General features: G+C 40.5%; 1 protein-coding gene across 5 annotated transcripts in view; it reads left to right on the forward strand.

Annotated features, from left to right (window-relative positions):
* Positions 1 to 13,317, forward strand: part of MAGI1 (membrane associated guanylate kinase, WW and PDZ domain containing 1) — a 682,664-nt gene that overhangs the window by 414,518 nt on the left and 254,829 nt on the right. For all 5 annotated transcript variants that reach the window (XM_023510627.1, XM_023510629.1, XM_023510631.1 and 2 more), the window contains exon 2: positions 4,420 to 4,536. In XM_023510627.1, the coding sequence (XP_023366395.1) occupies positions 4,420 to 4,536 (117 nt within the window). The remainder of the gene's footprint in view (positions 1 to 4,419; positions 4,537 to 13,317) is intronic.

The following is a 13,317-nucleotide window of genomic DNA, read 5'->3' on the forward strand; positions in this document are numbered from 1 at the left end:
ACTATTAGATCAGTGTTCTGTTTTTACAAATGAAAAAAGTAAGGTTCAGAGATTAAGCCCTGTGCTCTGGCTTAGTAGCTAAGAAATAGTGGTGTCAGGATTCAGATTTAGACTTGTCTGTCTTTACCAAGATTTATTCTTTTTCTTTCAGTTCAACTTTGTAATGGGAAATAGAGAACTAAGGATCAAGAACAATGCCTAGCACAGAGTCCTCATTCAATCATTCTCCTTATTTTGAACTTTTGAAATCACTTTATTGTAGTGCAATTTACATATAAAAACATTTATTTTAGCCATACCGTGCTGTGAATTTTAAAAAATACATAAACCCATGTTGTTACTACTACAGTCAAGAAATAATTATATTAATATCCTCTCCTAAAAGATCTCTTGGTGTTCATCCTTTTAAAATTTATTCTGAGGCTGAGTATGGTGACTCATACTTGTAGTCCTAGCACTCTGGGAGGCAGAGGCAGGTGGATCTCCTGAGCTCAGGAGTTTGAGACCAGCCTGAGCAAGAGCCAGACCCCAACTCTACTGAAGATAGAAAAACTAGTCAGTTATTGTAGTTGGCACCTGTAGTCTCAACTACTTGGGAGGCAAGAGGACCACTTGAACCCAGGAGTTTGAGGTTGCTATGAGCTATGATACCATGACATTCTATCCAGGGCAACAAAGTAAGACTCTGTCTCAAAACAAACAAACAGACAAATAAAACACAACTTATTTTGAAAATATTACAAATCCACTGGATGTTATAAAAAATAGTATAGAAGTCGGTGGTCCCATATACTGGAGGTGGCATATTCAAACCTGGCCCTGTCCAAAAACTGCAAAAAAAAAAAGTATAGAAGTCTTGTGTACCCTTTACCCCATTTCCTCCAATGATAATATTCATCTGCTCTATACAAGGAATGACAAGTAAGTTCATGAACTTGCCTCTAAGAGCTGACATTGGCAGTACTGTACAAACGACTTGGTCAGGTTTAATAACCTTGGTATGGTGGTGTCTTGCTGAGTGTTGCTCATCATTGTTGTTGCATGTTTTTGTGAGCTGTCACTAGAATATCAGAGCTTGGGTTAGCGCAATAAACAAACATTAAATTTCTCATTAAGCTTGGCAAGAGTGGAAGTGATATGAGGGACATGTTAGTCTAAGTTTATGGGGATAATGGCATAAAGAAAACTGTAGGGTATAAATGAATTAAACGCTTTTTGAGGGGAGAGAAAGCATCACTGATTAAGAGAAGTCAGGGCAGACAGTAAACAGCAGAACTGACCAAAACATGGCAAAAATTCATCCACTGTGTGTCAAAATTGTCAGCTGAGTTTGAGAAACGTAGCAGACTAAGTAAACCTTATTGGAGAAACAGGAAAATCTTAACTGAAAATCTTGGCATGAGAAAGGTGTGGTTCTTACATCATGACAGTGTACCAGCTCACACAGCACTGTCTGTGAGGGAGTTTTTAGCCAACAAACAAATAACTATATTGGAACACCCTTCCCACTCATGTGATCTGGCCCCCAGTATTTTTTTTCTATACTCGAAGATAAAGAAAATATTGAAAGGAAAACGTTTTGATGACATTCAGGGCATCGAGGGTAACGCAGTAACAGCTCTGGTGGCCACTCCAGAACAAGAGTCCCAAAATGGCTTTGAAGGGTAGACTAGGTGCTGGCATTGGTGTGTGCTTCCCTAGGGCAGCACTGTGAAGGTGACTGTGGTGATACTCAGCGGTCAGGTATGTAGCACTTTCCTAGGATGAGTTCAGGAACTTAGCTTTTAGACTTGATAGATCTTACTTCCTCATGCCCCTTTGCAGTTAGTCTTTGCCTAGCCTCAGCTCCAAGTAACCACTGAACTGCTTTCTGTCTCTAAAAGTTAGTTTGGCCTGCTCTAAAACTTTATCTGTAAATGGAATAGTGAACTATTTTTTCTTTTGTGTCTGGCTTCTTTTTTCAGCATTCCATGTGGGAGATTCATCCATATTATCACACGTATTTAGTTTCTTTTAATTGCTGTGCACCACCCATTCTTTGAATATACCACAGGTGGCTCATCTATTCATCTTCTGATGGACATTTGGGTTGTTTCCAATATTGTGAAGATTTATATACAAGGGGTTTTTTGTTTGTTTGTTTTTGGTGGACTTATTTTCTTTTCTTTCCTTTTTTTTTTTTTTTTTTGAGACAGAGTCTCATTCTGTCAGCTGGAGTAGAGTGCTATGGTGTCATAACTCACAGCAGCCTCAAACTCCTGGGCTCAAGCAATCCTTTTGCCTTAGCCTCCAGAGTTGGTGGTACCCACCATAGCACCCAGCTAGTTTTTAGAGCCAGGGTCGCCCTCTTGCTCAGGCAATCCACCCACCTCAACCTCCCAGAGTGCTGAGATTACAGGCTTGAGCCACCACCCCTAGCCATGGTGGATTTGTTTTCAGCCCCCTCTGGTAATTGTTGGATCGCTTGGCTAGTAAGGGTGCAGCTTTGTTAGGTGCTGCCAGACTGTGTTTGCAGGGATGAGCCACTTTGTGTGCTCGCTAGCTGTGTGTAAGAGCTCCTGGTCTTCTACAACTTTGTCAACATTTGCTATTATCAGTCTCTTTTATTTTTGTTATTCTAGAGGTTATGTAGTGGTATCTCATTGTGATTTTTTTTTTTTTGCAGTTTTTGGCCGGGTCTGGGTTTAAACCCGCCACCTCCGGCATATGGGGCCGGCGCCCTACTCCTTTGAGCCGCAGGTGCTGCCCTCATTGTGATTTTGATTCATATTTCTCTGATGACTAACGATGTCCAACATCTTTTCATGTGTTTGATGGCCAGTCATATATATTCCCTGTGAACTATTTGTTTAAACCTTGTACCCATTTTAGAGGGATTTGTAGGGTAGGTGAGTGTTTTAATTTAATAGATACTTGAGGAATGATTGAATAACCTAATATTGACTTGAATGTATATCTATTTTCCTTTTGGGTACTTGAAAGCTTTGGTATAATACAACTCAAATAAAATAGTTTAAATTGGGTTTTATTAGTATTTCCAAAATGAGCAGAAATAGCAGGGAATGTTATTTTGAACATGATATTAAAATAAAGAGCAGTAGTTTTTTGCCTTAGGTAAGAAATAGTATTATCTTAACCATCACTGTCATGCTCATGATTTACTCTTTTTGACCATGGGGAAGTTACCATCTGAAGACACAGAGTTTTGTGGCTCACATGGTTACTAGATTGCTACATTGTTGCTCTAAGGCTAAAAATGCTCTTACCTAATTTGTATCTTGTCTAAAAATGGAAGGATAGTCTCAGCCTTGTTATTTTTAGCTGTCTTTGAAGCGTCTTTCTTTATTGAGAGTGAATGCTAGCTAGGTTGATCTACAAGCCTTCTGTTGATCCTGTAGACTATGATTTGCGATTATGATTTTTAAAAATGTGTCTCTTTTCTATGACACATTTTTGTAACCATAGAATATTTTTAGCTTTTCTTTTGTTCTGTTAAGTGTAGAGAACTGCAAAGAAATAAACACATAAACTCACTCAGATAACTATGGCTTAAACAACAACAATGATTTAAAAAAAACAATATGTATCTAGAATTTGAAAAGCAGCACAGGGTGGGTGATGTCTGTGTGTGTGTGTGTGTGTGTGTGTGCACGTGTATATATGTATCTGTCTATATAAAGAATAGTGTAGTCTCCTCCTCTATTTTGCCATTTCTATTCCTTTTCCCTAAAGGAAATTTTTGTTAAACTTTCTTATGATTTCTTGTTACATAGTCTTTCCTTTTCTAAATTCCATTTTACATAAAGGGAATCAGAGAGATGTGAGAGTTTATGTGCTTTCCCTCTGTATCAACCCAGGAAGATCAGGCGTATGCAGAGCACTTATTATACGGGTGAACTATGATTTACTTAATTGACACCTTTTGGCTTCCAGGTTTTTTGTTTTGTTCTTATTTATTTACTGTTATAAAAATGCTATAACCAACAATCCTGGAGATTTGAGCAGACTTTTGCTAGTATATCTGTAGGGTAAATTCCTACCAGTCAAATCCCCAGACACAGAACGTTCTATAATTTGACAGTTACTGCTGGATTGTCTTCATTGAAGTTTCAGACATTTACTTTTGCAGCAGTTGTGTCTATGAGTGTCATTGCACACATACTAAATGTAATAGCCTAGTTAAGTTCCTTGTTATTTTTGACCTTCTAGTATTACGTGAGATAGGACCCCCAAATTAATGCTATTTCAAACGTTGTTTTATCTTCTTGCTTGCCTTTACCCCGCAGAGGAAAATCCAGAGTACATAAGCACACACTCCTCACTGCTGAGGGTGGCTTTCTTGCACACAGCTTTCAGCCGCTCCATCTCTAGGAGGCCCTATTGCTGATACGTTCTGTCTATTTTATGTATTTCCTACAGGAGGGAGGCTGAACAAGGACCTGCGATATTTTCTGAGTCAGCGGTTCCAGAAAGGGTCTCCTGATCATGAGCTCCAGCAGACCATAAGGGATAACCTTTACCGCCATGCTGTGCCTTGTAAGTAACCAGTCTTTGGCGTCTCACTGCTGGGTGGATTTGTGAAAAGTCAGGGAGGAGAAAGAAGAGCTCGGTGCTGGTTCTGGAACACTTAGTGACTTGCCCACTGAGCGACTTGGTAGGTCAGGTGAATCATAATTGACAGTGGGACAAGACAGCACAGTGTCTTGATGCGTGCCTGTGTGTCAGTCCCAGCTCCGTCCTTTACTGGTTTAGAAAATTACGCTTTGTAAGGTCCACTTTTGACATTGTGGGAAGGACATGTCTGTCATGCTAGCTTCACAGAACTGCCATGAGGAATAGATGGGATCAGGTACTCAAGACATTTTGTGAAGTGTTGGCATGGTGTGAGTCTCCATGAAAGTTAACCGTTGTTGTTACTAATGGGTAGGCCAGAGCAGGGGCCTTTAAAGTAACCTCTGTAGATGCCGGTGAGTCCCTAATGGCTCCTCAGTGAAGGGAGTAACTCAGAGGGCTCTCCCTTCCATCCCATGCTTCTTCTCCTTTCAGCCAACTTTATCAAATGCATAAACCAGGATTTCTTGTATGATTTTGCTTGAGGAAATGTTTTCTACAGATTAAAAAACCCAAATCCCCAGACCACTGGATTAGGTCAAATCCTAAAAAGCAAGACAGAGAGCATAGGAACTCCAAGAGCAGAGTTTGTGTGTTAAAGGCAGGCAGCAGGAAGGCAATCTGTGTACAGGTAAATATGTTGGCAGTTCCATTGTAGAGAAGTGCCACTATGTTCCTATAAGGCGATTCATAAGGTCTGAATCCTGGGAGGATACATGGGGGTTTCATTTTGAAATAAGAGAAAAGAATGATTTCTATTTTCCTACATGGAATTTTTCTTTTTCTTTTCTATTACCTGAATTTTTTTTTTAAGAAATAAGTTTTTTTTAACCAGCAAAAGAAAGGAGCAGTATTTAATGTTCAAAATGTTCCTCAGCTTAAGGCTGAGTGTGGTAGCTTACACCTGTAATCCTAGCACTCTGGGAGTCCGAGGTGGATGGATTGCTTGAGCTCAAGAGTTCAAGACCAGTCTGAACAACAGTGAGACCCTGTCCCTACTAAAAATAGGAAAAAAAACCTAGCAGGGCATTGTGGAAGGTACCTATAGTCCCAACTACTTGGGAGGGGAGGTTGAGACTAGAGTATTACTTGAGCCCAAGAGTTTGAGGTTTCTGTGAGCTGTCTTGCCATGGCACTCTACTTAGGGTGACAGAGTGAGGCTCTATCTCCAATACAAAACAGAACAAATAAAAGCAAAGTATCCTGCTTATTGATGTGACTAGTTTGCAATAAAAGGTTTTCTTTAAAAAAATAATATGTTAGCTATGATTTAATAAAAGATAATATGTTGCAAGTGATATGCGAGTCTGCTAATGTTTCCAGATACTACTATAAAATAGTAAGTGGAATTAATCAAAGGAATTAGACTTTATATTTCTAGAGTCTAGACTGTGACCTGGAGAGAAGAGATTCTAGAGCCGCTCCCATTCTTCAACTTTCCTCACTACTAAACCTAGAGAAGGAGAGATTTCCTGCCAGTAACTTGGGACGAGGCCCCAGGGTTGCCTTTGTCCTTGGAGTGGCAGGCTGCCTTTGCCAGAGAAAGAGTTGTGATCACATGTTAATGTGCATTTGTGGCTCTCAGTTCTTTAAGTCGGTCAGCATTGGAGTTGAAAACTGTAGTCCTAATAGTATCCTCATAATATTTCCTTATATTTTGGATTAATAATAATTCCTAATGCTAATCACATGGGTAGAATAGGGACTATCATCTTGTTTTTATAGATCAAGAAACTGAGGCACTAAGGTAAACCAATGAAATCCAGGCTAACGGTGACCAAGGCACCAGGCCTCCAAGTCTGCTGCTTCCCTGCTCCTGCCCATAGTGTGGTGTTTTATTCTTAACTCTGTGAAGAGTTGGGAGGGGGCAGTTAACACTCATTTTACAGGTGAGGAAACAAAGTCACAGGGAGATTAAGTAACCAATGTGAGTCCTTTTTAACTGTTTTGTTTTTCCAGAGATGGAGTCTCACTCTGTTGTCCAGGCTAAAGTGCCATGGCATCAGTCTAGCTCACAGCAACCTCATACTCCTGGGTTCAAGCAATCCTCTTGCCTCAGCCTCCCAAGTAGCTGAGACTAGAGGCGCCTGCCACAGTACTTGGTTAATTTTTAGTAGAGACAAGGTTTCACTCTTGCTCAGGCTCATCTTGAACTCCTGACCTTAAGAGATCCTCTTGTCCTGGCCTCCCAGAGTGCTAGGATTACAGGAATGAGCCACTGCTCCCGGCCTCTTTTTTAACACTTAAGCCATCTAGGGCTATTTCTGGAGCTGCACTCTAGCTGCCTCTGAAGTTATAGTATAGCAGGTTGGATGCAATTTTGCAGAATTCAGTAATTGCAGAATCATGATTGTTCTCTGTGTAATTTTTCCCCTACTTAGATTCCAATTTAAGAAATGGGGATGAAGCAAATGAGCACACCATTTCTTGACGCATCTGTGGCGTTACCATGGTTACATTTTTGGCATGCTCGTCCATTTATTTTTTTTCTACTGATTTATTGGACCTCACTGTGAGCTAAATGGCTTGATTTTAAGCTTAGTCTACTTTGTAGGAATTAGGGCAAAAATGATTTCTATCTTTTAAGAACAGTGGAAAAATCATGTTTGCCTTTGCTCATCTAAAGCCCTTGGTATGTTTTATTTCTATGAAACAAGTAAACCGGGAATCGGGAGAACAGAAGTGGTGTTCCTTCTGAAAGAGAAAATAGGTAACAATTCATTTTACATTTCCTTCATAAAATGGGAAGGAAATTCAGAAGAGGTCTGTTTCCGAGTCTGGTGTAGCGTGTGTGCCTTAGAACAGACATAGACCAGGGCTGGCTGGGATTCTGTTAGAGGCACATCTGTGTTTATTTCGATTCCCTGGCCCGGGTGCCTGGTGCAGGAGAGCTCTCTCCTCTCTCTGCCAGCCTGCTGTGCTCATGGATTAGGAAGCCCTGGATTTAGAGATTGGATCCTCTTGACTATGTTGTTACTGTGCCACTGGGAAGTGAGCTTGCATAGTCTGAATATTCCAGAACTTCCTGCCAGTGATATTTCAGTGACTTCAATATTTTAAGAAGGAAGGATCTCGTGAATAGGTGCTTATGGTGAGGGTAGACTTCTTTTTCTGTACATTTAAGACACAGGCTATTAGAAATAAAAGAGATAAAGCAGCTTCATTCTCAAGACATTTGTCATGCAGTTCAGGCCTGCATCTGTCTTTACCTCTCAGTTTTATCCTAATTCCTTGGCAAAGATAGTGCAGGTAATAGCGCCCTTGTTTTACAGGTAAGAAGATGAAGCAACAAAATTTAAGTTTCTCAGTATCATACCACTTGTCAATATAGTATTACTCACTTCTTACCCCCTGCTGTTTTTATTTTTTTATTTGTAACAGCGTTATTGAGACATAATTCACATACCAGACAACTTACCCATTTAAAGTGTTCACCTGGTGCTATTTTTGTTGCAGTTTTTATTATTTCTCACTCTCCTTTTATTTTCCTTTTGTTTCAGAACTCTTATTATTTTTGCAGTGTGAAAAAAAGCTTATCTTGGGTGGTGCCTGTGGCTCAGTGGGTAGGGCTGTGGCCCCATATGCCAAGGGTGGCGGGTTTGAACATGGCTCTGGCCAAACTGCAACAAAAATATAGCTGGGCGTTGTGGTGGGCGCCTGTAGACCCAGCTACTCAGGAGGCTGAGGCAAGAGAATCGTCTAAGCCCAAGAGCTGGAGGTTGCTGTGAGCTGTGATGCCAGGGCATTCTACTAAGGGCTACAAAGTGAAACTCAGTCTCTTAAAAAAAGAAAAAAAAAGCTCATCTTTTGTTATTGTTGAGACAGAGTCTTGCTCTGTGACCTCAGGTAGAGTACAGTGGCATCATCACAGCAACCTCAAACTCCTAGGCTCAAGTGATCCTCCTACTTCAGCCACCTGAGTAGCTAGCCCATGCCTCCACGCCTGGCTAATTTTAGTAGAGATGGGTCTTGCTCTGGCTTAGGCTGGTCTCAAACTCCTGAACTCAAGTGATCCTTCCACCTCGGCCTCCCAGATTTCTAACATTGCAGGCTCTGCACCCAGCCAAGAAAGGTCATCTTAGTTGAAATTTAATTATATTTATCATTGAAAATCGCCACCAAAAAAGATTACGAGAGAAAGGAGAACCAGATGTAGGATGAGTCAGAAATAGTGGCATGAAGTCTGAAGGCTACTTTACAAAGTGTAAGTCACGTGACCTCTCTGAGTCACATTTTCTCTTTAGTAAAATGGAAATACTAGTACCATCTCAACCACTGTCTTTCCAGATACAGCAACCATATGAGATGGGTCTCATTAGAGGAGACAGAGGCTCAGAGAGGTTAATACCTTGGCTAAGATCACACAGCAAGCAGAGCGGTCAGGGTTATACCAGGCTGCTTTAATTCCCAACTTGGGTACAATTAACAGTAGCCTGATTATAGTAATGTAGAAAGAGACCATATTGAGAGAAAAAGAAAAAGAAAAAAATGTTTTCGATTCCTGAATTTATAGTTTTAGCTGTATAAAACAATGAGGTTTTATATCTTGGTGGTACAGGTGGTATAAGGCACAGTATATTAAAAATAAATATATTCTCTGTCATTTCCAAATAATTCACTGGTATGTACAATAGGATTTTTTTTTTGAGACAGTAGAGTGCTGTGGCGTCATAGCTTACAGCAACTTCAAATTCTTGGGCTCAACCGATTCTCTTGCCTCAGCCTCCCAAGTAGCTGGGACTACAGGCACTCACCACAGTGCCCTGCTGCTTTTTTTTAGAGATGAAGTCTTTCTCTGGCTTAGGCTGGTCTCAAACCAGTGAGCTCAGGCAGTTTACACGCCTCGGCTCCCTGAGTGCTAGGATTACATGCACGAGCCACCTCGCCCGACCCTACAATAGGATTTTCATAACTAATGATTATTCAGATTTTAAAAAATCATTACATGTTTTCTTAGGGCATCTGGGTTTATCTTATTGTCCTTTGGATCTTTTCTTTATGTGCCTATGGAAAACCAACTGTAAATAAATAGATTTGAAATGCATGTAACATGCTCACTTCTCTCTTTCCTTAGAACCATCTGGATAATATTTTTGTCTCCCTCTACTTCAATTTCATTCATGTTCCCAACCTGTTCCCTTTCTCTGTTTCAGCCCTGCAAACTTCATTCCATCTTCCAGACTCATCTTGTGTCTTCTTCAAACTGGGTACATATTATTTCTCCCTATTTCCCTAACTTTATACCTGGCTATTTGCAGTTTTCTGTTAAGTTTTAGCCAGATGCTGTTTCCTCCAGGAGGTCTTCCAGGGCTGTCCAGATAGGACCTGTGGCCCTGCTCCCCATCCCCATCCGCCTTCTGGGACCTCCTTCACGCACGTTTCTGCTGCCTGTCTGATTGTCCTATTAGAACCTACTTCAGTGACCAGCCCACACCTAGCTTAGTACCTGGACTAAAGGATAGGATAAATATTTGGTAGTGAATAGACAAAGACATGGAAAAAATGTCCTTCATTTTTCCCTTTTTTTTTTTTCCTCATTACTTAGTATTTGAGAGAAATGGCAGACCAGCTTTTGCTATGAAGCTTTCTGAATAAAAGGCAGTTCAGAGGCTTGAGCCCCAGGAAGGGTCATAGATGACTGATAAGGACTTTCGTCATTACTTGGCCAGTAATCCTAGCACAGGAGAAAAGTGTCAAGGTTCCCACAGCTTGGGGCTGGAGTGCCCATTTATACCTCCTCCTAATTGCAGTCTAGATATCACCGTACCTCCTGCACTGATAGCTTTCCTGTTTTATGACTTCTTGTCCTAGCTGATGTAACAACACCTGAGATTCTCGCTTTGGAATGGTCGCTTTTCCCATGAAGATAAATGTGTTACCTGACAGGGCTTGTCATTTACTACACTGCTGCTGTCAAAACGAGATACAACTCAGCTGGTTGTGCGGTTCTCTGAGTGATGAACAGTGCCCCTCCCATCCCTTCTCACTTCTTCAGGCTCAAGTCTCAGGAACTCATCTTTCTTTTCAAGCAAAGGTCATCCCAAAGAGGAAAGGATAAGTCAGTTTTGTTCTGTGGCTTAACACTTTGTTGATGAAGGCTCTTCCTGATACTGAAACTGCTGTAACTGGTCCAAGAGGTATTGATCATTAACTTAAAGGAGTTTACAAAGGGATTAAAAGTGTTTGATTTACAAGACATTTTAAATTTGATGTGGTAGACATAGATGATTGTGGTCTTTATTGATACAAAGCATATTCAAGTAAGTACTTTTTAGCATCTGCTGACATTTGGCATTGTTTATTATTTTGAATGGGGCTGTAAATTATTGTTGGCCATATTTAAACCTACTATATTCTCTTAAGCCCAGTTGTTTCCAGTAGAGCTTGCCCAGAATCAGCCCATTCTGCCCTAGTCTTTAACAGAGCTGAGGACATGAACCAGCAAGAGTCTGACATCAAGACCTAGCTATTGGTAAATGGCTTGTCTCGTGGAATGTGCATCCTTGTGTTCATGTTCTGTTTGATGTTAGTGGAATGTTTCCGGTTGTGATTCATAAACTAGACAGTTCACTGAGCATTCATAGGACTGATCAGATGAAGGTCCCTGGGAACTTGCCCACTATTTTTATTGCCCTTGTTCTCTAACCATAGGAAGTGCTGTCTAAAATTAAAAGGATTGCTTTTGCCTTTACAAAGCCTCGCCTGTGGCAAAGCTGTGACTAGGAACAATAATAATAGCTCTCCTGTTTTGGACACGTACTGTGTACCAGGTACTACTCTGCCATGATGCGTTATGTATGTATGCCTGTGTCTATCCACCTGTCCACCTACCTATCACGTCATCTCCAACTTTTGTCCTAGGGTCACACAGATGCTTAAGAATCTGAACTCCCATTTGCCTCTCAGTTCCTGCCTCTCCTGTTTAATCACAGATGTTCGTGGCCCATATAATGCAGTCGGTATTTGTCTTCATCAGTTTTTAGCTCTTTCTCTTTCTTTCCTTTCTACCCATCACTGTTGTACTTTTTCACATGTCCCTGGCTGCTCTATGGTCTGGGCCCCCCCCCCACTGCTGATCTAGCCCCTAATTGCTTGCACCTGGCCTTTCCTTCCTTCTCCATCACGACATTTGACGTTTGCTGTGCCTCAATTTGTTATTGAGCTTTCATTAAGAAGCCATGAATTAGAACAAAGAAGTGAATGATTCATACTATGGTAAAGGGCTCCCTATTCTACATAGTTGTATATTTGGACAAGTGACTTTAAATGTGGTACTGCCAAAAACACTCTTATGTAATGGGATGTTCTAACAAAGGAGAGTCACAGTTAGCAATGAATTCTTATGCTTTTGAATTGTTTTGATGCTTTTATAATGTTTAGCCCAGTGCTATAGACATAGCAAACACTTCAAACACAAGGTTGCCTGTGTTCCCCCCATTTGCCATATTACTTTTCATATACGGTTTCTATTCACCACATACAAGGTGAGATAGGATTTGTGTTTCACAAAGTAATGTAATAGTCTAAGCAAGTTTTGTGCCAAATTAAAAATCATTAGGAAAAAATACTTTTTGTTTTGATGCAGTTTGGAGCAAGTCTGGGATCAGATAACTATAAACAAATTTTCATCCATGTCTGCTGGGGCATTGAAAATTTGTGAAGGAAACAGAGGGGTTCTTTGTTATTCTGGACACGCCCTCATTCATTGGAGCACTGTTGGCATCCCTGAAGCTCTCTGATAAATGCCAGCAGCAGCACACCCCCGTCTCTGACCACGTGGAACAAAACACTACTTCATGTTTCTAAAGTGCCCCTTTAGGAGCTTTGAAGCCAGCAGTGCAGAATCTCTATTTACTTCTTGCCAGGGAGAGATAAGTTTTCCGATCAGTGAGTTTATGAGAAGGACCTGGGCATTCTTAATTCTGATCATTTCTCTTCTCCTTGGAACTCTGTCTTTTCCCAGGGAAGCATACCTTCATGGATCTGCCCAAGAATGGACTGGCAAGTTTAATTTAGGGGTGATCAGTTAACAAGCCCATTGTTACATATCTACAGCCGTTCTCTCCAGTGTAACTTACATCAGTAACAAAGCTGACATTTTGGTAGGTACAGTATCATGCCATTTTCTACAAGACATTGTTTATTCCCATCTTTGTCAGTGAGTTCTGTAGATACTCTGTCTCATTTACCTTTTTATTTATTTTCCCCATCTTATGTATTGTATGAGTCCTTCTCAGTGGTTACTTGGACTGATTTTTTTTTTTTTTTTAAGCTTTGAGATCTCTGAGGTTCTAAATTCTACGTTAGACAGGCAGCTGTCATTGGTGACTATGTGCCCATAGAGAGTCTGAGCACTTATAAGTATCATTTGGTTAGTGGGGCCATGGTGCTGCTGGGAGTTTTTAAACTACCATGACATGTGAGTTCAAGAGGGAACAGAGAAGCTGAGTAACTCACCTGATACCATGTTTTAAAACTTAAAAGTGAATAAAAATAAAAAGAAAAACAAGTTTTGTTTAATATCGCAATGTGTCAGGAACTCTATTTAACACTTGACTTACATTATTTCCTTTAATCCTCTTAATCTTTTGAAGTGTGAGCTTTAATTATATCCATTTTCGAGAAAGAAAGTGAGACTTAGAGAGGCTAAAGTTCACATACTTACAGAGTTGAGTTGATTCTCCTGTGATTGGTTCCTAAGTCATT

This window comes from Otolemur garnettii, unplaced genomic scaffold, assembly GCF_000181295.1.
Source record: "Otolemur garnettii isolate 467f Iridium unplaced genomic scaffold, OtoGar3 scaffold00015, whole genome shotgun sequence".
In the NCBI taxonomy this organism is placed as follows: Eukaryota; Metazoa; Chordata; class Mammalia; order Primates; family Galagidae; genus Otolemur; species Otolemur garnettii.